At 40.8% G+C, this 22,890-nt stretch overlaps 1 protein-coding gene across 1 annotated transcript in view; it reads right to left on the bottom strand.

Moving 5' to 3' along the window:
• Lrmda (leucine rich melanocyte differentiation associated) overlaps window positions 1-22,890 on the bottom strand; it is a 1,080,690-nt gene that overhangs the window by 442,712 nt on the left and 615,088 nt on the right. Inside the window, exons 3-4 of the mRNA XM_070020659.1 lie at window positions 13,191-13,317; window positions 1,374-1,513 (exon numbers count right to left, since the gene is read on the bottom strand). Of these exons, the coding sequence (XP_069876760.1) occupies window positions 1,374-1,513; window positions 13,191-13,317 (267 nt within the window). The remainder of the gene's footprint in view (window positions 1-1,373; window positions 1,514-13,190; window positions 13,318-22,890) is intronic.

The raw sequence follows: 22,890 nt of genomic DNA, 5'->3' as shown, positions 1-22,890 counted from the left end.
TTTTAAAACAATCAAGCTTTAAATGCCTGAGTTGAATAGTGTTCCAGAAACAAATTATATTCTAAGTGATTAAACAACTTAAAGTGAGGACTTAGAAATGTGAAAGTATCGACTTGTTGGATATGAACTACACTTTCCCAAATATAACTCACATTTAAACCTACTGCTGCCTCACATCCCAAATGAAAACTCTCATGATGGAGAAATACTCAACACTTATTTAAAGTAAGATTATAATTTATTCTAAGTTGATTTGGAATAATCTAAGACTCCTGAAAATTAACGAAGAAATCCAGAAAAGGAAATAGGTTATACAATTCAAATAGAACTATAACTGAATTCTTGTAGCTATATTAATGTGTGTATGCATTTTAAAATTCAAAATAACCTTCAGTAGTTATTATGGTTTTCCTCTTATATAAAGTGATTGCTCCAACTATATTCTTTCATTGGTCACCACAGTATATTCAATGAGTCCCCAAAGAACAAGTTCCTCTGAAACTGTTGGTCTTCCCTCACTCTTTCAAATTTATGTTCCTGAAACCCTATTATTCCCTTTCTTCTTTCCTCTTTTCCACATTAACATGGATAGGGTGTTAATACTGTGACACAGAGAAAAGCTACATACATGCAAAGATCATTAAAACATTTATACAACAAGAACCAAGAATGGGGGTGTGTGGAATTCAAAATGAAGAAGGAAACCAAAATGAATTTTGTGCATCAGGTAAAATCAAGAGAGGTAAAATGATTTAGATGTAGAAGAGAAAAAAACTGAATTTGTACCTGGAGCCATCAAAAGCACATGGCTAATGGATTTAAGGCAAAGAAGTACAGGCATGTGGACCTTCCTCTTGGGAGTGTATGTGATTTCCCTAACCTTTGGTGGGAAGAGGTCTGTCTCTAAAAGGTGAGTCTGAGGTATAGTGCAGAATACAATACAAACTAAAGGTCAGCAAACTATAACAGGGTCAAATCTTGTCTATTTTATAAATGAAGTTTTATTTTAACAGAGCCAAGTCCATTTGTTTACAAATTATTTAGGCTACATATGTTTCAGAACATCAGGATGAAATAGTTATGACAGACTTCATAGAACTGGTAAAACAACAACAACAACAACAACAACAAACCTACTTATTATTTGAAAAGAAAAAGTTTGTAAACCTCTGACATAGACCACTCAACAGCTTTTCATCGGCCTTGTTTCTGTGACTCAACAAAGGGAGACAATAGCTATGTGCTTTCCAAAGGTCAGAGTGCTGACATCATGTGAAGTCCACTAATATTTATCATTCGATTCTGCGTCCCTCAGCATCACATCATCCTCCAGAGATACCGTTATTCATTTCTTCCATCACATGGACACTCACCTGTATCTCTTGTAATCTTCCTCATCCTTTTCCAAGCTGACTAGCTCATTAGGACACGCCACATTGCCCAGCAGACTGAGGTACTCCAGAGATGGTGTTACTTTTGCCAGGTGATCAAGCAGACACTCCAAATCAGTAATGTGACAAAGGTTAAGGGTCATAATCCAAGAAGACAAAAGGTTTAGTAAGGACCTAAGGCCTTAAGTGATAGACACAGCTGCTGTTAGTTTTTGCTTGCTGTGTCAAAATAGGCAACAGAACCACTTAACAGGCTGCAAGACTTACTGTAATTCAGTTTCAGAGATTTCAGTCCATAGTTCTTGGGCCCACCGATTCAGAGCTGGAGAGAGATAGAACATCATGTTTTCGGGAAGGTGTGATGGAGGCATCCAGCTCCTAAAAGGCAGGGAGAAGTGTTGGAGTGATAAGCTGGGGAAAAGTTTCACCCCCAAAGATGTGCCTCCAATGACCTACTTTCTCATGCTAGACTCCATCTCAAAGTTTTCAGAACTTTCCAGATGATGCCACCAGCTGGCAACCACACCCTCAGTAATGAGCCTCTTTTTGAAGGGGGAAGAGCATTTCTTATCCAGACCATAACATCACCACAGCAGCTAATAAGACAGGCTGTTCTTGCTCCTACATGATGACTGGGTAAAGACTCAAGTCCATTTAGCTGTGGGCATAGGACATTGCTAATTTTTCACTTCCACTGTTGAAAATATATTCCAACTTCCCCCTAGACCAGTAAGGCAAAGTCTAGATCATTGCAGGACAATGGGCCCACTTGTTGTCTTACCAGACTTTTCTTTTGTTAAAATTTAAAAATTTAATGGTAAAGGACAGATTCTACTCAGTAAAATACTTCGCAACATATAAATGCATGGAGCTTACTTTCTAGCAATAAAAAGTAGAATTTTTTCAAATATATTCTCATTTGCCTCGGAGTAGAAGGAATTTGGCATTTTAACAGAGGGGGCTATATGGAGGATATAAGCATTGCTCAGCTGCCTCTTAGGTAGCAAAAAAGCACTAGTTTGGAAGAAAATGAGAACAAAGCTAACAGACAAAGACAACAAAAATTAGGATAGGCTTTTGTTAATCAAACTTATTAAGCAGATCAAAATGAACTGTCCCAGTCTGTTATGATTTAATATTCTGTGAAGGAGAAAACTGAAGAGAAAGCACAGAGGAGATACACCATGATGAGATTATCCACCAATGGAATCCACTGACAAATCAGGGCAAACACAGATCCCCCAGCTAAATATGAAAAGTGATGGATTTGTAGAATCACAGGTAATGGGGAAAGGACTAACCCACTTCAACCACTGACTTAATCTGCATTAGCAAAGCCCTTAGCAGAGCGATGATGATTAGACAGGCCACGTGTGAAGGCCATGACTTCCAGAGTCTACAAAGAGGAGTTGGTCAAGCCAGCAGACAGAATGAGTTCCTTGCCAGGCAATAGAAAGGGTTTTATACACAGGGAGATGCCATATACAGGGATCAGAGATTCAGAGTCCAGTTTCTGGGTGTGAGGGTCATGTGGACCTAGAAGAAGGTAAAGTCAAAGAAAAAGGCTACCTCACCTGTCAGGATATTACCTAACATTGGAATATTACCCATATTTCCTTATGCTTGTTTTCAGCAAGGCCCAGAAGAATGAACTCTGCATACAGTCCCTAAACTATCTGCCAATGGACCACTACAAGGTGGCACATTCCATTTCTGATCATCATAAACTGAACCTTCCTATAACTTCTATCTGTGAACCCAATTTCATTACTTGGTTTTATAGAAGAATAAAACGCATTCTTCTCTTTCATATGATGAGCCCCTCAAATATCTGAAGCTCACATGCCTTCCTTGGATCTTTTCCAAGCTAAGTTCATCAAGCATTTTTCAAACAAGATGCTCTGAACCATCTCACACAGGAACAAATGCTATGCCATGGGTGGGGGCAAAGGGGAGACAGTGAGTACACACAACAGGAAAACGATAAGCAGAAGAGCAGTGTGTACGTGGTCATTCACTGCTGACTTCAGTTTCCCAATATCTAGCCCATTTCCTAAACAAAGGCAAACAAAGTGGATGATTTTCATCCTTTGACTCTTTCACAAATAGCATTTGGAGAGGATCACACATAGTGTGATGACAACAGGCGTTAATAAAAAAAGAGTTACCAGAGATCCAACCAGGAAAGTAAGGTTGGAAGGACAGGGGACAGACAACCAGGAATCAAAACATGATGAAGACAAGACATAACAAAAGCTTTTTAAACTAAAGTTCAACCATCATACTCTGTATAAAAAAATCATCACGGGGCTGGGAAGGTGGCTCAGTGGTAGAGTGCTTGCCTTGCATGCCTGAGGCCCTGGGTTCGATTCCTCAGCACCACATAAGCAAAAAGAAAAAAGCCGGAAGTGGCACTGTGGCTCAAGTGGTAGAGCGCTAGCCTTGAGCTGAAGAGCTGAGGGACAGCACCCAGGCCCAGAGTTCAGGCTCCACAACCGGACCCAAAAAAAATTATCATTATCTAAATACAAGTAAATGACAGTGAGTAATTTCAGGGAAAATGTAACTTTTCCAACAGATTCTATCTTTGTATGCTTTGTTGCCTGTATGTAAAGAAGTGAAGGACAAAGGAAAAGTAAGAGCTCTGCCACCTGCAATCCACATCCTTCTTATTTATATCTAGGCAAGCGTACTTCTGGGCATATGCTTTGGCATGCCTTCCTCAAAATTCTTTATATCTCCATCCAGTACTTGGGATTCAGCAGTGTTCAACAGGGCCATCCAGATATAGTAGTACCCTGTGCTTGAACCTGGACCAGTCTCAGTTCTAGCACTCTCTACTTCAGAGTTTGGTCCAACCCGTTCCCCACACAAGAGACCTGTGAGATGCTCTGGGAAACACTAAGACTGGTCACAAAAACTCAAATCCAAATCCTCATTCTAAGAGGGCAGCTAGACAAGCTAATCATTCACCCCTGTTAGAACAGTGTTTCTTTGGTGGGACTACGAGATATCTGGTTATCAAAATAATGCTGACACACAAATTCAGAACTATTCATGTAAAAAGGAGACCTTAGTGATGAAGAGGAAGGCTTCTCTATTATGGATGGGAAAACTTGAATCCAAACCTATTTGCTGCTTCAGGCAAATTCCTTCAAACTTGGGTCTGTTTCATCTCCTATACCAAGAGGGAACTATGTGGAAGCATAGTTAAAATAGGCAAGATTTGCAAGCTGAGGAAACGAGTAACTGAATTTGAAAGAAATTAGTAAGGGAAGCTTAGCATGCCTACCATCTGGGGATGTAGGAGTACTTTAATCTAAGTACATATTTATATGTAGATCTCTTTTATAGAGCTAACAAGGTATATATGCAAGGGATTCCTTGCTTGTACAGAGCCCTTTTAGAGCCTTGGGAAAGGCCCTTCTCAGTCACATAATTATGTATTTTTATAAAATGTACAAACATAAATTATTTAAACTCTCATTGATTAAGATCATTGTCTTTCTACATTTCCCTCCTTGAGCTGAATGACAAGGGGAATGGCTTCAGGAATCCTAGTGATCTGGCTAAGATGAACATATATATATGTAACATTTGTGATTCAGTGGGATATATTTGTGTGACTTGCAGTCATTGTTATTATTGTTATAATCCCACCACCAACAAAGCTAATCTTAACTCTCGGGGACCAACATAAAACTGATGATATATAATTAATGAACCCTAACTCAAAGAACATTTAAATTAAATATACATACCCACACCCTCACTTGGAAATGTTCTGAAATCTTATACAGTTCATATGTGGAAAAAAAGTAAGAGTTTCTCCAATCAATCCTATAAGTTTTACCAATAATATATTTTTGGTGAAGTTCCCAATAATAGGTGTTTGTGTAAGTTGGCTTTCTATCATTAAAATGAAATACTGAGACAATTAACTTAGAAGAAAGGCATATTTTGGCTCACAGCTCTGGAAATTCCCATCCAGACTGGACTGAACCACTGTTTTCAGTCTCAAGTAGGTGGAGCATACCATCTGGCAATGATGGACAGTACATAGTACAATCAAGATCTCACACAACAGACCAGGAAGCAAAGAGAGAGAGAAAAAGGAAAGATCACGATCCAATAAACTCCTTCAGAGGCACAGTCCCAGAGACCTGCACACCTCCTATCTCCTCCATGCCCTTAACACAGGTACCTCTGTGGGACACTTATCCAAAGCACAGCTGTGAGGAAACAGAAGGAAACAGTGCTAAGCCACCAAAAATAAAATATCAAAATTTCAAAATAAAATTTCAATCAATCTAAAGACTGATTAGGAAATAACAAGGATTATTCTCTCTACAGTAAACATCACAGAATTTCATCATACTGACACTATGAGAACTTGCAAAGAGAAAAAAAGTAGGGAAAAAGTCCTGATACAAGTCCATGTAGTATAAAAGAACTGTGTCTATTCTAGGAATTTTAATATTTGAGGTACTTACCAATTCAAATTTATAAACAATTTCCCTTTATATGTTTTTATTCAAAGTAACATTCCTTTCACACCTCATTTAGCAGTCATCATTCTGTCTCTAAGATCCAGAAAAGTGAATCAGCCTTGGAAAAGAAGGTCATATATCCTCTAAATGCCCTTCCTGATAGGCATTTCTTGAGCAAAGGGGGTTGCAGGCTCTGGAAATCTTCAGCTACTCATGAAAAGAACTCCAATGATTTCTAGGAGTCCAACTTATTTAAGATATTTTGACATTGCAATGTTTTGTGCTTTTTAACAATCATCCAAAATGATGTCAGAATGAGCTAATTCATCCCCCCCCCCCAATCCAAACTAGATAGGAAGCACCCAGTGCCTTCTCCTTGTATGCTCTTGACCAGCCCTGCATTGACCACCACTGGAGTATGAATTAGAAGGAGTTCTAATTGGCTCCTCAGTCTCCTGGGTCAATAAGGGCAATGCAGTCCTGTCTTGCCTGATTTCAGGCTGAGACAGAACTTGCCACATTCCTTTTTGTCAGGCTGCATGGAAAATTAAGCAGAAGCAATTAGTGGAGGAAACTTGGTATCTCTGGCTAACCAAGACCATGGTAGTAGAGAAAGACTCAGGGATGTTCCTATGACTGTCTTTTCTTTCTTTTTGAAAAATTGGAAGTTACCTGGCACAGTTTCAACTATCTCCAGCTGGATTCTCAGCACACACCTGGCTTCCCTCATCAAGTCTTCTCTGGAGGACTTGGCGTTTAGATTTTTTTCTCAGTGTTGTCTACAGAAAGTTGCCATCACGAAGCCCAGCTGTCAAGGCTGAGCTTGCCAAGGGAGAATTTCTGTGAGAGTCTAAGATCAAAGCAACATCTTGTTCCTAAGTTTGGAGCAGAAAGGAAGAAGTGAGCCTGTCTGCGTACATGTCCAGGTGCAAAGTTCTGAAGCAGTTAGTTTCTCAGGTGACAATGGTATGTCTAACTTCTCTGGGCTCAGCTTTAAATCAGAGGGAAGTTTTCTTCAGCACAGATGATGCAGGCATGGCTAACCAGAAATAATCATAAGTTTAGCTTCTTGAATGTATATTTAATACGATCTCATAACATTATCACATTTGAGTCTTGTATAGATCAGAAATATTATCACATCCAAACAACAATTAGGAATACTTGGGTAAATAGTCACAAGCAAGTAATGTCAGAGTTTAAAAGTCCAATCTAGGTTCTAAAGAAATTTCATTTCTAGAAGGAAAGTAACTAAATTGCCTAACCCAATGGAGTGAATTAAATGCTGAAAAATGAAAAGCTATACATGTTTTTGGATGGAGATCATATGTGACATTGTTATCCAGCTGTCTTCTCACCTCAGATGGCTGAGTTTTCCAGTTAGGCTTATTTTTTTAAAGCACCAAGAGTTTACCTGGGTGTACTAAGAAATTTTAGTAAAGTGTGTCAGGAAGTTATAAAATCTTTTAGTACTAACAAAAATACTTCCATTGGAATTTCTCAATAATACTCTGCAGGATGTATTATATTACCCACTTTATAAAGAAACTAGGTTCCTTTACAGTGTTCAGAGATTTCTACAAGATAACAGTAAATTTCTGTTGGAACAGAGATCCACTGAGTCACTACAGTGGTCTTGCCTTAGCCTAGCTGTGTAACATGTAACACTACCATTTCTTTTCACTGACACCACAATTCAGACTCACTTCCTATTACATGTGCTGAAGCAAACAGGATTACATTAAACACTGTGATTCCAAATAAAGTCAGGTTATACCAAAGAAGGAAGTTGGCAAGGTGTTAAAGGTGGCATATCTACATTTTTGCACAGGTGACATATCTACATTTTTCCAGAATTTACAATTGATGCCTTACTTGTGATTGAGTATTCAGACATGACATGGCTGAGACTATCACCAAAGATCTTACCTCCCCTGGCAGGAGAGTCATGGATTGTGTGTGCACGCTTGTGATTGGGGACAGTGAATGAGAACATGGGCCAGCGGGTTCACGTTTATGACTACTGACTACCAAGTCAATCTAGATGAACCAAAGGTCAAAGAGTAACCGTTAAAAATCAAGAGATGAGGAGGTTATGGTGGGCAGCCAGGCTTCCATGTATTACAGGGTAGGACATCAAAGATGAGAACTGAATGCAAGGGGAACAAAGGGGTAGCAGGACTGAGATGGGAAATGAAGCAGAAGTTATACAGGTGTGAATGAAGGCAATGCCTAGAGAACTGACAAGAGATTTGCTTGATCCTCCTAAAACTGGACTCCGGAGTCTCATGAGCAGACTCCCTGGGATCCCAGCTGGGAGCAGGACTTTGTCATGGCATAAGCAGCTTCCACATCAGACTTCTTATATGGTCATTTGCCTCTCCTTTGAGTTTCAGAGTCTAGGGCTAAAAATGAACATCCTTGGGTTCAGATGGAACTGCACCATTAGCAATCTATATGACTTCTAAAAGCATAGTCTTCTAGATGTTCCATAAGAATGAAAGGTATTCAACAGTGGTGCCCAATATTTACAATGATTTGAAGGCAATATTAAACTTTGACAAAAATAAAGAAGTCAAGGAACTATGGCCCTGGCTGTGTGGTCTTAGATCAGGTAGAGTCACCTAATTCTCTAGGATAGCAGTAACAACAACACGCTAATCCCTACGTGGCACTTACCATGTTACTGTAACTTGATATTGGTGAGAAACTTAACACATCCTTCACAACAACCTATGAGTCAGGTACTCCTACTGTCCCCAGTTTTTCCATGAAACCAAGACATACAGATTCCTAATAACTTACTCATGGTAGACATGGTAGACTCAAAGTCTTGCCTTACATCCTATTTTCTTAAGCACTATGTGGAATGTCCTCTTTCTAAAGGATAAAAAAATTAATCACCCAAGTTGTAAAAGTCTATTAAGATATAGCATTATTATAGACATTTAATTATAAATAAAACTAATTGTGCAAAAGAATTACACTCAGGGTACCTGATTTACAGAATGCTAACCTCTCTGTACAACAACTTAATAATAACAAAATTATATTTAAGAATGAAAATTGTTTAATAAAATTTAAAAATATATTTATTAAAAATAATTATTTGATTTATTAAGTTCATTAAAAATTATTAAATTTATTAAAAAATAAGTTCAAAAATTAATCTAGGTTTACATAGGAGATATATCAGATAGGATAAATGTCAGCTCTTCTACAGATGCCAAACTTAAAACATTAAACAAAGCCAGATACCGGTGGCTCACACCTGTAATCCTAACTACTCAGGGGGCTGAGATCTGAGGATAACGATTTGAGGCCAACCTAAGCAGGAAAGTCTGTCAGACTCTTAACTCTATTAAACTATTCAGAAAAAGCTGGAAGTGGTGTTGTGGCTTAAGTGGAAGAGCACTAGCCTTGAGCAAAAGAAAAAAAGGGATAGTGCTCAGGCTCTGAGTTCAAACCAAACCATAGAACCAGAAAGGAAACACACACACACACACACACACACACACACACACACACACACACACACACACGCGCGCACGCAAATTTGATTTTTAAAAATCCCAGGGCTGGGAAGGTGGCTCAGTGGTAGAGTGCTTGCCTCACAGGCATGAGGTCCTGGGTTCGATTCCTCAGCACCACATAAGCAGGAAAAAAAAAAAGCCGGCACTGTGGCTCAAGTGGTAGAGTGCTAGCCTTGAGCTGAAGAGCTGAGGGACAGCGCCCAGGCCCAGAGTTCAGGCCCCATGACTGGCAAAAAAAAAAAATCCCAATTTTGGATAAGATTCCTAACGTGTTCAAAGATCTTATTTACAAGAAAGAACTAATACTTTTTTTAATTTTTAATTTTTAATTTTTTGGGGGTCTGGTCGTGGGGCCTGAACTCTGGGCCTGGGCGCTGTCCCTCAGCTCTTCAGCTCAAGGCTAGCGCTCTACCACTTGAGCCACAGTGCCACTTCCGGCTTTTTTCTTTTTGCTTATGTGATGCTGAGGAATCGAACCCAGGGCCTCAGGCATGCAAGGCAAGTGTCCTACCACTGAGCCATCTTCCCAGCCCCAAAAAGAACTAATACTTTTTAAGAGGCCAATAATGAGTTGATTCTAGAGCTCCTTTCATCACAAAAATGAAGTCAAATTTTCAGAAGAAAGGATGCTAAGATCTGTATAGACAGTGCTAAAGGAATGAGCTCTTGTTCTTTATATCCACAATGTGTGTGGTTCCCCTCCCATGTTTATTCTACATTTGGCTTGCTTTCACAATACAAGTAGAACTTACAACGTACTTGTACATGGGTGATTGAGCTCCTAGAATACCATGTTCATGTGATGTGGTTTATAAAGCATTCTAGAGACCTGTAATCCAACCAATAACCAGCATCAACCTCTGGACATAAGAGGAAAACCATCTCAGACCATCCAGCTCTAGCTAGATGTATGAGTGACCTAACGTAAGACTAGCGAAAAAACCATCCAACTAGCCCCAGACAATGAACTGAGCCATAGAATTTTAAACACATAAAATATTTGTTGTTTTAAGCCACTAAATTCCAAGACAGATTATTGTGCAGCAAAAATTAACTGATAGAGCCTGTGTCTAAGGCATTTCAGAGGGAGCAACAGCAATGTGGAAGCTACCAATTGTTTGAGAGCCTGAACCATTTTCATAATAGGCAGGAGCTTGTGTGGGTTGAAAAGGTAGAATCAGGAGTGTTAGGATGGCATGAATTTACCTACCTTTCGGTCTGTGACTTCTAAGTGAAGTGGAAGGGAAAGCTGATCTTTATTACCATTAAGAGAAGGAAAAAAGGAAAGAAGCCACATTGCACCCTTGGCTCTAGACAGCGTTATAATAAGTCAGGTTTACAGCTACATGGTGCCTTCAGCTTCTGCCCTTCCCAGGCTATTCGTATTACTTTCACAATATTATCACTGAAGCTCCAGGAAGTTTGAGGCATAGAGTAGCAAAAGGACTCAACCAAGGACAAATATAATCCTCAGCTTTTGGAGCCAAGAAACCCATTAAAGTTTGCTATCACCAACCTTAAAAATGAAACCATCATCCAGCCCAACTTATTTCTTTACAGGTGAGGAACAGAGGGTCTCAGAAAATGACTTGTCCATGGCCATACAGCCAAATCTAACTAAGCTGACTCATAAACTCGTCTGCTATTGGCAACCTTAAAAATGAAACTTTCATCCAGTCCAACTTATTTCTTTACAGGTGAGGAACAGAGGGTCTCAGAAAATGACTTGTCCATGCCTATACAGCTAAATCTGACCAAGCTGACTCATGAACTCAAGTTTATAGATTCTAATAACTACAGTGACAAGTGATACAAGTCATGAGCACTAGGGCTCAAGGGAAAACTATATTACCTAAATTCTACTTTAATAACCATCCTATCTTTGATTAAGAATATTGTCAAATTAATCACTAAAGACAGCCAACAAAACCACAAAACTCATTAACTACAATAAGTTTTCAAATAACTAGGATACCTGGTTGACCAAAGGACAGAAGAGGAAAAGCCACTAAAATTTCATTAAACAGACTATGTATTTACTTACATGTCTTCTACTTATATTTCTGTGAAAGTATCCATTAATAATAGCTACCAGGAGCAAATCTGTTAAGGTCTGAATACTTGTATGCACCCCAAATTCACGTGTTGAAACCCTAATCATTGGGGAAGTTATTAGATCATAAACGTAAAGCCCATATGATGGGATCACTGCAATTATATAGAGACAGGAGAAAACTGGCCTCCTCATGTTCACTTCCACTCTCCACCATGTAAGGATTCAACACAAGTCATCATCAAGAATCCACACTGGCCTCCTGTTTCCATATCCCTAGCTTCTCCAATACAAAAAGAAACCTTTGTTGTTACCCAGACAGTGGTATTCTGTCATGAAGCAAGTGCTGACCTAGACAGTATTTCACAGAATAAAGAAAATACTAGCTTATGGATTGAACTATAAACAGTGGCTAATAACTGCTTTTGGAAAAAAAAAACCCAAATGCTGACATATGCAAATATGCTAAACTTAATGTGTATGTCTGCTTATATTTTACAACCAAAAGGAAATATTATGGTCCCTTTTCTAACTTATTGTGTCAATGTGAACAAGTGATTTAACTACTCCAGGTCTCAAATGTTCCATCAATAAAACAAAGCAATCAGACTTCCAGTCTGAAGCTACACTGCGGAAAGAAAAGAACTTTGGATACAACCACAGCTGGGATTGAAACTGAGGCCTAGCATCTGAGCAGCTGTCTGACCCGGGGACCTATGCCTCACCTCTTTCAGCATCTAGATAAATTTTTTAAAATGACACCCTTCTCACAGGGCTTAGTAAGAATAAAAATTGCTATAAAGTACCCTAAAAATTATCGAGGGCCTATGAACACTTTAATCATGAAATGCTACTAATAATGATTAATTTCTTCATTCTTGATTATTTATGGAATGTGTTCTCTGTGCCAGGCAATTTTATCTATGTTTAAGACACAGAGAACTCCTTGCTTCACAGGGCGGGCATTTTAGTGTATGGTAATCCAGACTCCCAACAAAAGAGAATTCCAAAGCAGTTCACTTCCTGAATCCCAACTCCATCTGGATTAGGTGCTCACCTTCTCAGGGGAAGCCACACGCTACAATGTTTTTCTGTGCCTCTCATCACAGCCCAAGATGGTAGTCACAGGAAGACAGAGCCAGGTCTGGTATTCAAATGTATCTTTCCATCTCAGTTCTTTCCTCCCTCCTCACCCTCTCCAGATCGTCCCTCAGCCTGCAACAGCACCTTCCAGCTCCTTCCAAAAACTTCCAGAGGAGGCCAAAGTTTGCTTAGCGGCATTACCTCCCATTTCCCACCAGAGGTCGCCCTCCCACACAAGCCCAAGCAAACAGAAGCGGCTTTGCCTCCTCCACGGCAGTGACATTATTTTCTTTCTCTATTTTTATCTATTAAAAAGATTTCTTCGCAGCCATAACTTAGATCTCTACACTAAAATGGAGCAACAGGAAGATATAATGGTGCATTTCATTTATGAATGACCTATAATAAATTACTCTGAAGTGTCCTGAGTGCCAGAAGACAGAACGCTTTGTCTGCCCATGGACTGTATTTCACATACTTTAATTTAGCTGACACATAAAACTCATTTGACATTTTGCAGGTATTTGTGTGGGGCGGGAATGGAAGAGGGGGGGCAAGAGGGGACAACTAGGTCTGGACGGGAAGTAGGGGGCCAGGCAGGAAGGGGGAGAACAGGCACAGCAGGCAGAGAAAAGGATATTTGGTTCTTGTTGAGGGTTAAGGTGTGCAGCTGGGGTAACCCTGGCAACACAAGGTCGTCCCCCAGCAGATTGTTGTCCAAGATGAGCTCCTCCAAGCTCCTGAATGCGCTCAGTCCTTCCAGTGACCTGCAATGACAAAGGCAAGAGGAAAAATGATCCTGCACTAAATCAGAGAGGCTATTATGAGCCGAAATAAATATTTTAACCTTCCCTTTCAGGACTGGGAATAGTTTGGGCTTGGTGCCTGTCAGCAAAGTGAATGACAAGAATTAGTAGTGGGAGCCAGGGGTGGGGGCGGCGGGGAGAAGGGGCCGCTGGCACTCCCTGCATCCTTCACGCATTGCCAACATGAAGGATGAGGGTCACTTAGTAAGTAGCCAGGATCCAAAACAAAGGGCTTCAGATACGGCCTGCAGGATAAATTTGTCAATGTCTTGTGCCTTCAGGCACCCAGCCTGGGCTGACCCTAACCTCCATTCCCAAGATAAATAACTCTGTCACAGTTCACCTTCATTCCCTGGACACAAATTTAAGTTGTCATCCATCATTCCTGCCTAGAAATATCATACCCCTCTTACAATAATAAATATAACTTCAAGTATCATTTCTTAGCGGTTCTTTTCCCGTGCAGTCGTAGGGGAAATGGCAAGGAAGGTTTCTTTTCTCTCTTTTCACATCTTTGGATGCCCCCCCCCCATCCCTTATTCTCTACCCTCTCCAGCCCCTCCCTGCCTTTTTTTCTTTTCTAATCACTCTTTGCTTCTATCCAGTGTCCCCGTTGACTGCCCAACAAGCAAGACATCTGCAGAATTACATCACTCCAGCCCAAGAGGGCTTTTCCCCCTTTTCATTCTTTCTTTTTATTTGTTTTTGTTTTGTTTGAAGGAAAGAAGAATGATCGGGGAAAATGTCTATTTCAAAGCTCCTGGCCTGAAGTTCCTATTTTAATGTATGCAAGTGGATTTCTCACTTTATTTTTGAAAACAAACTATAGAGTCTAGTACAAAGTGTAGACGTGGAGACAGTTGGGGGGGGAGGGGAGGCGACTAAGAAGATTAAGCATCCAGTGCAGGGGGAACAAATACTCTATCAGAAAGGAGGGAAAATCGCCTTGTTTACACACTTAACTGGAAGTTAACTCTTTATGGGATGAGCTCTTTGTGAATGTTGGGGAGAGAGGCGATGCTGGGCAGTTGTGTACAAGTGATCGCCTGAGCACAGGCAGAGACATTAATTAAGGCAAGCGGCAGGTCCAGAGGCTTTTGCAAACACATGCTCTCCCGGTCACTCACCTGCTGGACCCAGGAGATATGCTGAGCTTGCACAGGCTGACAGCTGAGCTATGACATCTACCAGAGGGAGAACTAGCATGGGTTCCCTGCCTATTCCATAAAATGTGACGAATCAGGAAGATGTCATCAGGGTTATTTATTCGTGCAAGACTAGCCTCTACATTGCAGTTCTCTGAGCTTGCATATGCAATGTATGCACGATGGGGTACATGAACTTTAACACCCAGAGCTCCTTGGTGGGACTCTACTAAGAAGCCTCCGGAATAGGGAGTCCATACTTATCATGTGTAAGCTGCAGTGTAAGAAATTAAACCTGAGATTCCACTGGGCCCACAGATCCTCCTGCTTCCTCCCTGTCTGTCAGATCTCAAAGGGGTCCCACTCTGGCTCTACTACCCAGAGCACCTTGCCTCAGCAGCAATGGCCAAGCACTGCCTGGCCCAACCTGAAAGGAAAGTACTGCACATACTTTGGGTTGCAGGCCATGCTATTTTATTTCCTACTCAGCCTTCCTCATCTTCCTACTGGTTTTGAGACAACCAAATAAAATTCCATTAATTCCATTCAGTGTGAATTCAGGCTCACTGTCAGCTAACCTGAACTTTTTGCCTGTGTTCCTGCTAGTTTACAGGATCTTACAGAAATGGAGAAGAAGACTAAGTTGTAAATATTCCTTCTCTCCTTCCCTTGTTACTCCATTTCTCTTTTCATTCATTGATCACCCTCTACCCTATAGGCTCTGACCTTGGACATGTGTTGGACAAACAGGGTGGGCAGATGAACAAACCCACTGAGATATGCTAGGTCTTATAAAGACCCTTTCTGAATTGGGAAGGACTGTCAATGAGTGATGCTCAGGACCAGGCTCTTCACCACCAGAGGAGAGAAAGGGGGCTGCCTCCTGCCTGACAGCTTTATGGGTGGCTAATAAGTTCTTTGTGTACAAATCTCAGCTGGACTCTGGTCAAAGACAGCATCCACATACACATTGTTCCCAAGTTATGTTATGCAAATATTATACTTTTATCATGAGAATCAGCAAATGGCTGGCAACTGGCATGCAGAAGAAGAAAGCTTCATCCAATATGCTTTGGGGGAAGGCAGAAAACAAAATGACACGAATGACACAGCATGGTGAGGGACAAAGCTGCATAAGAGGTCACTCTCCCCCCACTCCCCCAGCCTGCCAGCATATTTGTCCTCTCCCTCAGTGTGCAAGCTCTGGGCAGAGCTCCCTTGCAGAGTGAAGCCTCCAGGAGAGCTCCTTTCAAATCCTCCTTCAGAGATTGTTTTTTCTTTCTCACATTATGTCATTAGCTTCTCAGTAAAGAAAGAGCCATGTTACTTGGGGGCTGTTGACTAATAAATCCCTATTTTGATGTTATCGGTGTGCTGACCATTTTGGTCATTTAATCAGCTTCGTTCAGAGCTGCGGGTCTGAGGATGAGAGACAGAAAGCGGAGTACTGTGAGGCTACGGGGAAGGATTTGTGGGACTTGGCTGGCATGTGGAGGTTAATAAATATACACTTGGAAGACGGCTTTATTTTTCACTTTTAATTTTCTTCCTAGTGATTATTGTAGTGGTTGTTCTCCAAGAAAGGAGCGTGAAAGCAAAATTACTTGGAACAATCTTTGAGTTCATACCCCTCTATAACACATAGATAGTGCAAATAGATCTGCACTGTGAAATAAAACGACCAGGGAAAAAAATAAAATGGAAAGGGTTTTAAAGATGCACACAAGTCTACACTGCTTAATGGGACAGCGGTAGTAACCTTAGAGGTGATGACAAGGGAACTGTAGTTTCTAACCTACTATAATCATGTGTAGATTGAACAAATGTACCTCAAAATAAATGAACTGATGGAGGTAGTGACAATCATTCCAAAGCTCTTCATCTGCTTCCCTGGTGGTGACTGATGTCTGAGGCATGGGCCAGGGTGCTAGACGTGGCTGGCAAAGTTTTACCCACTTCTGGGCAAAGCCAGCCGGAGATAGTACCCCCCAGTCTGGTAAAGAACCACCAAGAACAGGCAGGGAGATAGAGGCGAGGGCTGTTTGGTGGCAGGTGGTTTCTTCCGGGAATCTCATCAGCTCCTCCAGAACTCCTACCTGGCTGCCTGCCCCCCATCTACTGGCAAAAGAGCTGCCATGATCCTACCCCACAGCTACCCCCTCAGTCACCTGGATTGCTGGCTCAGCCTGAGCTGTCACAGGAGCTGCAGCAGCAAGAGAGTCCTAGTGCCTTTTCCAAAGTCACATCAAAATGACAAAACATCACAATGCATTCAGCTCCAGTGGATTCAAACGGAGATAACTTTTAAGTTTCCACTGTAATTAACCCTATCCTCGTTAAGATAATTATGATCAAGATTCCTGTCACAGTTAATACCCCAGCATCATCGCCTGTGGCTTACACTCTGCCCTCATTAGCTTATGAAAACAGCAGCTACTAAAGAGGGGGGTGACTGCCCTGCTCAGGAGAAGGCAGCTCTAGGAATCCGCAGGGAGGGGCAGAGCAGGGGGCAGGGCAGGAGGCAGAGCAGGGGGCCCCAAAGAGGGCGCTCTGAGCTCCTTACGTTTAGTCCCTGTGTGGATATAAACTCAGACTCCTTCATTCTTTCCCACAATGAGAATGGGCCACTAATGAGAATGGAGAAGGAGAAAGACTAGACCAGTCTGGAAGGATGTTAGAGGGGCTTCTGGTTTGTGGAACCCCTCCCTGACTGGGAGTCAACATACAACCAGCCAGAGCTGTGCCATAAAAATCACTAGGGGTGATTTTTCTGAAGCCCGTGGCACACAAGCTCTGTCAAGTATAGAACCTGCTTCTCTCAGCTGAGAACTGATACCAGCAGTAACACCTGTGCTTGGCATGGGATGAGGAGCAAGTGGCAAGAACAGCCAGCCCACCACAGACCCTGAGTGCAGCATCTTACTCTCTTTGGAACCATATTTGGCCTCAAGGCTAGGACCAAACCTCAAGTCTGATATTCTCCAACCAAGCAAGGAAACAAGATTTTCAGTGAGATCTCCAGCTATTTCCTCAATGTATCGATATCCATCTACATATCCACAACCATGTTAAATGAGAATGGAAGAGACAGAGGCCACAGTCTTTGTACTTTGAACAGGGCTGAAACTGAGCTTGGCAGCTAAGATCTGACATCTTCCACAATGGCCAGTCCTCCTGGCTTACAAGGGCTGGCCATTGTCCCTCTACATGATGGTCTGCTCAGATCCCAACAAAAGGGGGTCACAATGTGACCACTACATACCTGGAAAGTTGTCTGCTGCATGGATGGCTCTGTGCCTTCTCACCAACCGAGCCCCACTCAGCCAAGAGCTATTAGACTAACAGAAAGCAAATCCCAATGGCAGGGTGCCGGCCAGTGGCCAGGATGGCAGTCCCTGGTCTCTGCTTTCAGAAGCCAGGCACTTCCTTATCTTTATCTTGAGGTATATGTCTGAGATCAGGAAGAGTAAGAGTCAGAGACTGTCCCTGTATTCTAGGACAGAGAATACAGTCTTTAAATACTTCCTTACCAGCTGAAAAGTAACTATACCTTTGAAAGTAGTCTCCCTCATATTTTGCCACTACTTGGAATCCCCCCAACCCTTCATAATCCAGAAACTGAGCAGTCAGTGCCCACCAACCATATCTTAAGGCCCCTGGAGATTTTCATTGGCCAATGTCTGTTCTAATGGGTCATTCCAGAGATAAATAGTTTCAATATCTGAGAGCAAAAATAAAAATGGGTTCCTGTTTTATCTCTACCCTACTCCCATGCCTGACATACAGCAGGTCCTAGAAAGAAAACTGAGAATAAACTTCCCACAGTGGCCACACCCAAAGTCACAAGGACAGGACAGACACAGAAAAACTAGCCAATATGAAATGAAGAAAGATCAAACAGTTGCAATAGAACTGCTCATGTCTTAGGAAATGGCCTAGTGATACCACAAACATTTTTTTTTTGGGGGGGGGGTTGGTTGTAGGGCTTGAACCCTTGGCCTGGGCGCTGTCCCTCAGCTCTTCAGTTCAAGGCTAGTACTCTACCACTTGAGCCACAGAGCCACTTCTGGTTTTCTGAGTAGTTTATTGGAGATAAGAGTCTCATGGACTTTCCTGCCCAGGCTGGCTTTGAACCATAATCTTCAGATATCAGCCTCCTGAATAGCTAGAATTACAGGCCTGAGCCACCGGCACCTGGCCCACAAACATTTTTAAATACTCTGTTCATTAAGCCTCAAGAGGTATTCCTTCTTTGTATGTCCTTCCCCCACAGTATAACCCCTGTTTTTACTGTATTTGATGTTGTTATAATTTGTGGAGGGGAAGGGAAAAAACAAATCGTTTAAATAGGGATACAGGTGGACCCATTGCAACAATGAGACGTACAACAATGAGACATACAAGTCATTATGTCGAAAACGAACTTTACAACTTTGGTAGGAGGGGGGAGGAAGGTTCGGTGGAGGAGTGGTGGGAGAATGGGATGGGAAGGGGAAACAAAGGAGGAGGCTACAATGCTCGATAAGAAATGTACTCATTATCTTGCCCATGTAATTGTAACCCCTCTGTACAGTATTTATAAATAAATTTAAAAATAAAATAATAAAATTTAAAAATAAAAAATTTAAAAAAGACTCTTTTTATATGATATTTAAAGTAAAATATTTATGCTTAAATTTGAATATGGTTTTGTCATAAGTTTAAGATAATAGATTAATGAAATACAAAAGAGTAAAATTATTATAATCTTTATAGGTGGCAATTTATATTAAAAGCCTTAAAAATCATGTTTTACCTATAAATCTAGTTCTAATAATATATTCAGAAATGATTAAAAATACATGTAAGAAGCCAAGTGGCTGTGGCTCATACCCACAAACACTAGCTACTTAGGAAACTGAGACCTGAGAATCTCAGTTTAAAACCAGCCTAGGCCCATGACACTCCTATCTTCAATTAATCACCAAAAAGCTGGAGGAAGTGGCATTGTAACAAAGGTTAGAGTGCTAACCTTGGGTGAAAAAGTCAAAAGACAAAACCCAGACCCTGTGTTCAAGCCCAAATACCAGCACAAAAGAAAAAAAATGTGTGTGTGTGTGTGTGTGTGTGTGTTAGAGAGAGAGAGAGAGAGAGAGAGAGAGAGAGAGAGAGAGAGAGAGAGAGAGAGAGGTACAAGTAGGTTCCCTATAGAATTATTAGTATTTTCAGACAGGGTCTCATTAGGTAGCTCAGGCTGGGCTTAAACTTGCAATCCTCTTGCCTCTGCTTTCTAAGTGTTGAAATTACAGGCATACACTGCTATGTTTGGCATTATTTATTATAACATTGTAAACAAGCCTAAAGGCTCAACAGTACAGCAAAATGAGTAAATAAGCCCAGCATATCTGTGTAATGAAACACTATTCAGTAATTAAAAATACTGCAGACAGATATCTAATGAGGCAGTAGAATTTCATGCTATATATTTAAATACCTAAAATTAAATCATAGTACATTATGTTATACACACACACACACACACACACACACACACACACACACAAAACACATACACACAAACCAGTTTCTCATGCGTGGAAATTAAAAGTTATCCAAATGCTTCTCTCCATTCTTCACACAAATTTTCATTTGTACCGTGTTTCCCTGGGCATTAAAGTAGTCTTTGTTGCTTTTTTCTAGTTTATAAAATGCTACTAATAAGCAATCTTATACATGGTAACTTTAAGACAATTCCATATACATACTAGCACAAATGCATATATGTATATATATATATATATATATATATACATACATATATATGTATGTATCTCCACACTTCTATATTTGTGTTTATAGCTTCCAGATGCATATCATACACTCCTGGGTAATCTTTTTGCAGTTATCCCTTGTTAAATTTTCTACTAGGAACAAATACTAGGAATACTCAAATAGTACTTTCAAATAAAACAAGACAAATCTCCATGCATGAAATAGAAAAAGCTTAAGGAATAGTGTGTGTGTGTGTGTGTGTGTGTGTGTGTGTGTGTGTGTGTGTGTGTGTGTGTGTGTGTGTGTGTGTGTGTGTGAAGAGGGTGAAGTATGAGAGGCCAGGGTAGGGCCACCATAAATGCTAATCTGATCCTAATCCATTCTCTTCCTTTACTGGCCCCCAAGTAACTCTTCCTGGAGCTCTGTTTCAATTCTAAGTGCCAAATTCCAAAGGGCCATCGGCATTCAGAGATACCACCCACCCACAGAGAGCAACTTGGCAGCAGAGAACACTTCATTGTGTCAGAGTAGTATGCTCATGCACTTCCAGAAGACAGAATCAAAAGCAAAGAGGAGAAAATTAGGTATATGTGCAGGAAATGTCTTGACCCTGTAGAAATAGAGAAACTGTCCACCAAAGGTCTAAACTGTTATGCAAGTCACCAAACATATTTGGTTGAACGCCATCCTGGAATATGTTTGGAGAGAATTTCTCTATAGACAAGATTAGGCAACTTCAGTTATCTAGATACTGTGCCTCTTTGACTGGAGCTTCTTTATCTACAACCGCAGTTTATGAGTTTTAGAGTTACCTCCATCCTGCCCACGAGGTGGGATGAGTGAGCTTGGTGGCTGCTGAGTAGCAGAGTTCTAGCAATGCTATCAATACTAAACTCTTTTACCTAATTCTTATCTTCCACATGGGACTGAGCAGAGCCTCTTTCACATTTCTCGGGCAATGAGATGTCTTCATAATAAAGCACAATTCAACAACACTAGGCTTATACAACCTGTAAACTCTATTAGATGCATAGCCCCAATAGCACCAAACTAAATCTGCCATGGTCTTCCTAGAGGCTCACAGACATTAATTCCTAGAGAAAATTTAGGATAGTCCATTGTCCCTAACTTCACAGAACATGGCGAAGTAACAGCGAGAGAAGGAAAATAGCTTATCTGAAACCATCTGTAGTCACTAAGACACACCTAGAACCTTTACATGTACAGTGGAGTTGTCCTTCAACTATTCTCAAGTACCACACAACATTTTCTAGTTGTGATTCAAAAATGAAAATTCACTACTGCCACACCTTTGTCCAAACATAGAATCTATATCCCAGATATAAATCTAACATTTGGATTTATGTTTTTAATCCAGTTTCAATATTGGATTAGAATCCAATAATTCATTATATGTCCTCAGTTATCAGGATAAATTTAGGTGGTTTTCAACTTCTCTTGTTATTTTATTTTATTTTATTTTTATTGTGAGAATACCATACAGAGGAGTTACAATTACATGGGCAAGATAATGAGTACATTTCTTATCAAGCATTGTTGCCTCCTCTTTGTTTCTCCTTCCCCTCCCTTCCCATACTCCCCCTGCCCGGCTCCAATCCTCCCGGGCCCCCCACACACACCAAAATTGTAAAGTTCGTTTTTGACATAATGACTTGTACATCTCATTATTGCAATGGGTCCACCTGTATCCCTATTTAAACGATTTGTTTTTTCCCTTCCCCTCCACAAATTATACTGACATCAAATACAGTGTAAGCAGGGTCTGTTCTCCCTGATCTTCCTAGAACAATTCCCAGAAGAATCAGTTTTCATACAATCCTGTGGCTCTCCATGAAGCGAAGTGTGTACTGTAAACTGAGCTAGGTTGAAATTTCACCAGTTAGGGGTCCCTTGGTATAGAGGTACCTTTACAGTTCATTTGTTCATCATTTACCAAAATGTCTTGAATGTCACCTCTTTGCCTAGAACTTTGCTAGTCTCTGAAGCTACAAAATAATTACAGTTATGCTTTTCTGCTCTTAAGTAGTAAGCACAGACCAAGAAGTATTTCCTAGATAATACAGGAGTTAGAAATAAGATGTTTTTATTTTTGTACGCTTTTTATTGCAAAAATTCTGTACAGAGGGGTTACAGTTACATGAGCAAGGTAATGAGTACATTTCCTATGGAGCATTGTTGCCTCCTCCTTTGTTTCCCCCTACCATCCCTTCCCTCACACTTCCACAACTGCTCCCCCCACCCCACCAAAGTTTTAACATAGTGTCTTGAACATCTCATTGTTACAATGGGTCAACCTGTATCCCTATTTAAGCATTTTGAAGAAATAAGATTTTTAAAGAGGAGAGTAAAGCCAGGAGGCTGGAAATAAGGAGAAATGATACAGAATAGCAGATTGTTAAACAATTCAAACAAGATGGGCTCTGGAGTTGAGAGGCAGGATACCAAGGATGTAGCAATCACTTTCTCTGGCCCACCTTGCTCCATCCATTCATCCTGAAGCAACTCTAGCAAGTCAGTACTTGGGACAGAAATAAGGAATCAGGCACTTCCCCTAGAGGAGTAAGTCCTCCTATGTCTTATCCTCATTCTTCTTCCCATCTGTGCTGTCCTCCTAAAT

The sequence above is a fragment of the Dipodomys merriami genome, unplaced genomic scaffold (assembly GCF_024711535.1).
Source record: "Dipodomys merriami isolate MVZ:Mamm:240054 unplaced genomic scaffold, mDipMer1.0.p SCAF_14, whole genome shotgun sequence".
NCBI classification, from domain to species: Eukaryota; Metazoa; Chordata; class Mammalia; order Rodentia; family Heteromyidae; genus Dipodomys; species Dipodomys merriami.
Note: the sequence above shows the minus strand (reverse complement) of the source record. Positions and strands in the feature narration are given on the sequence as shown.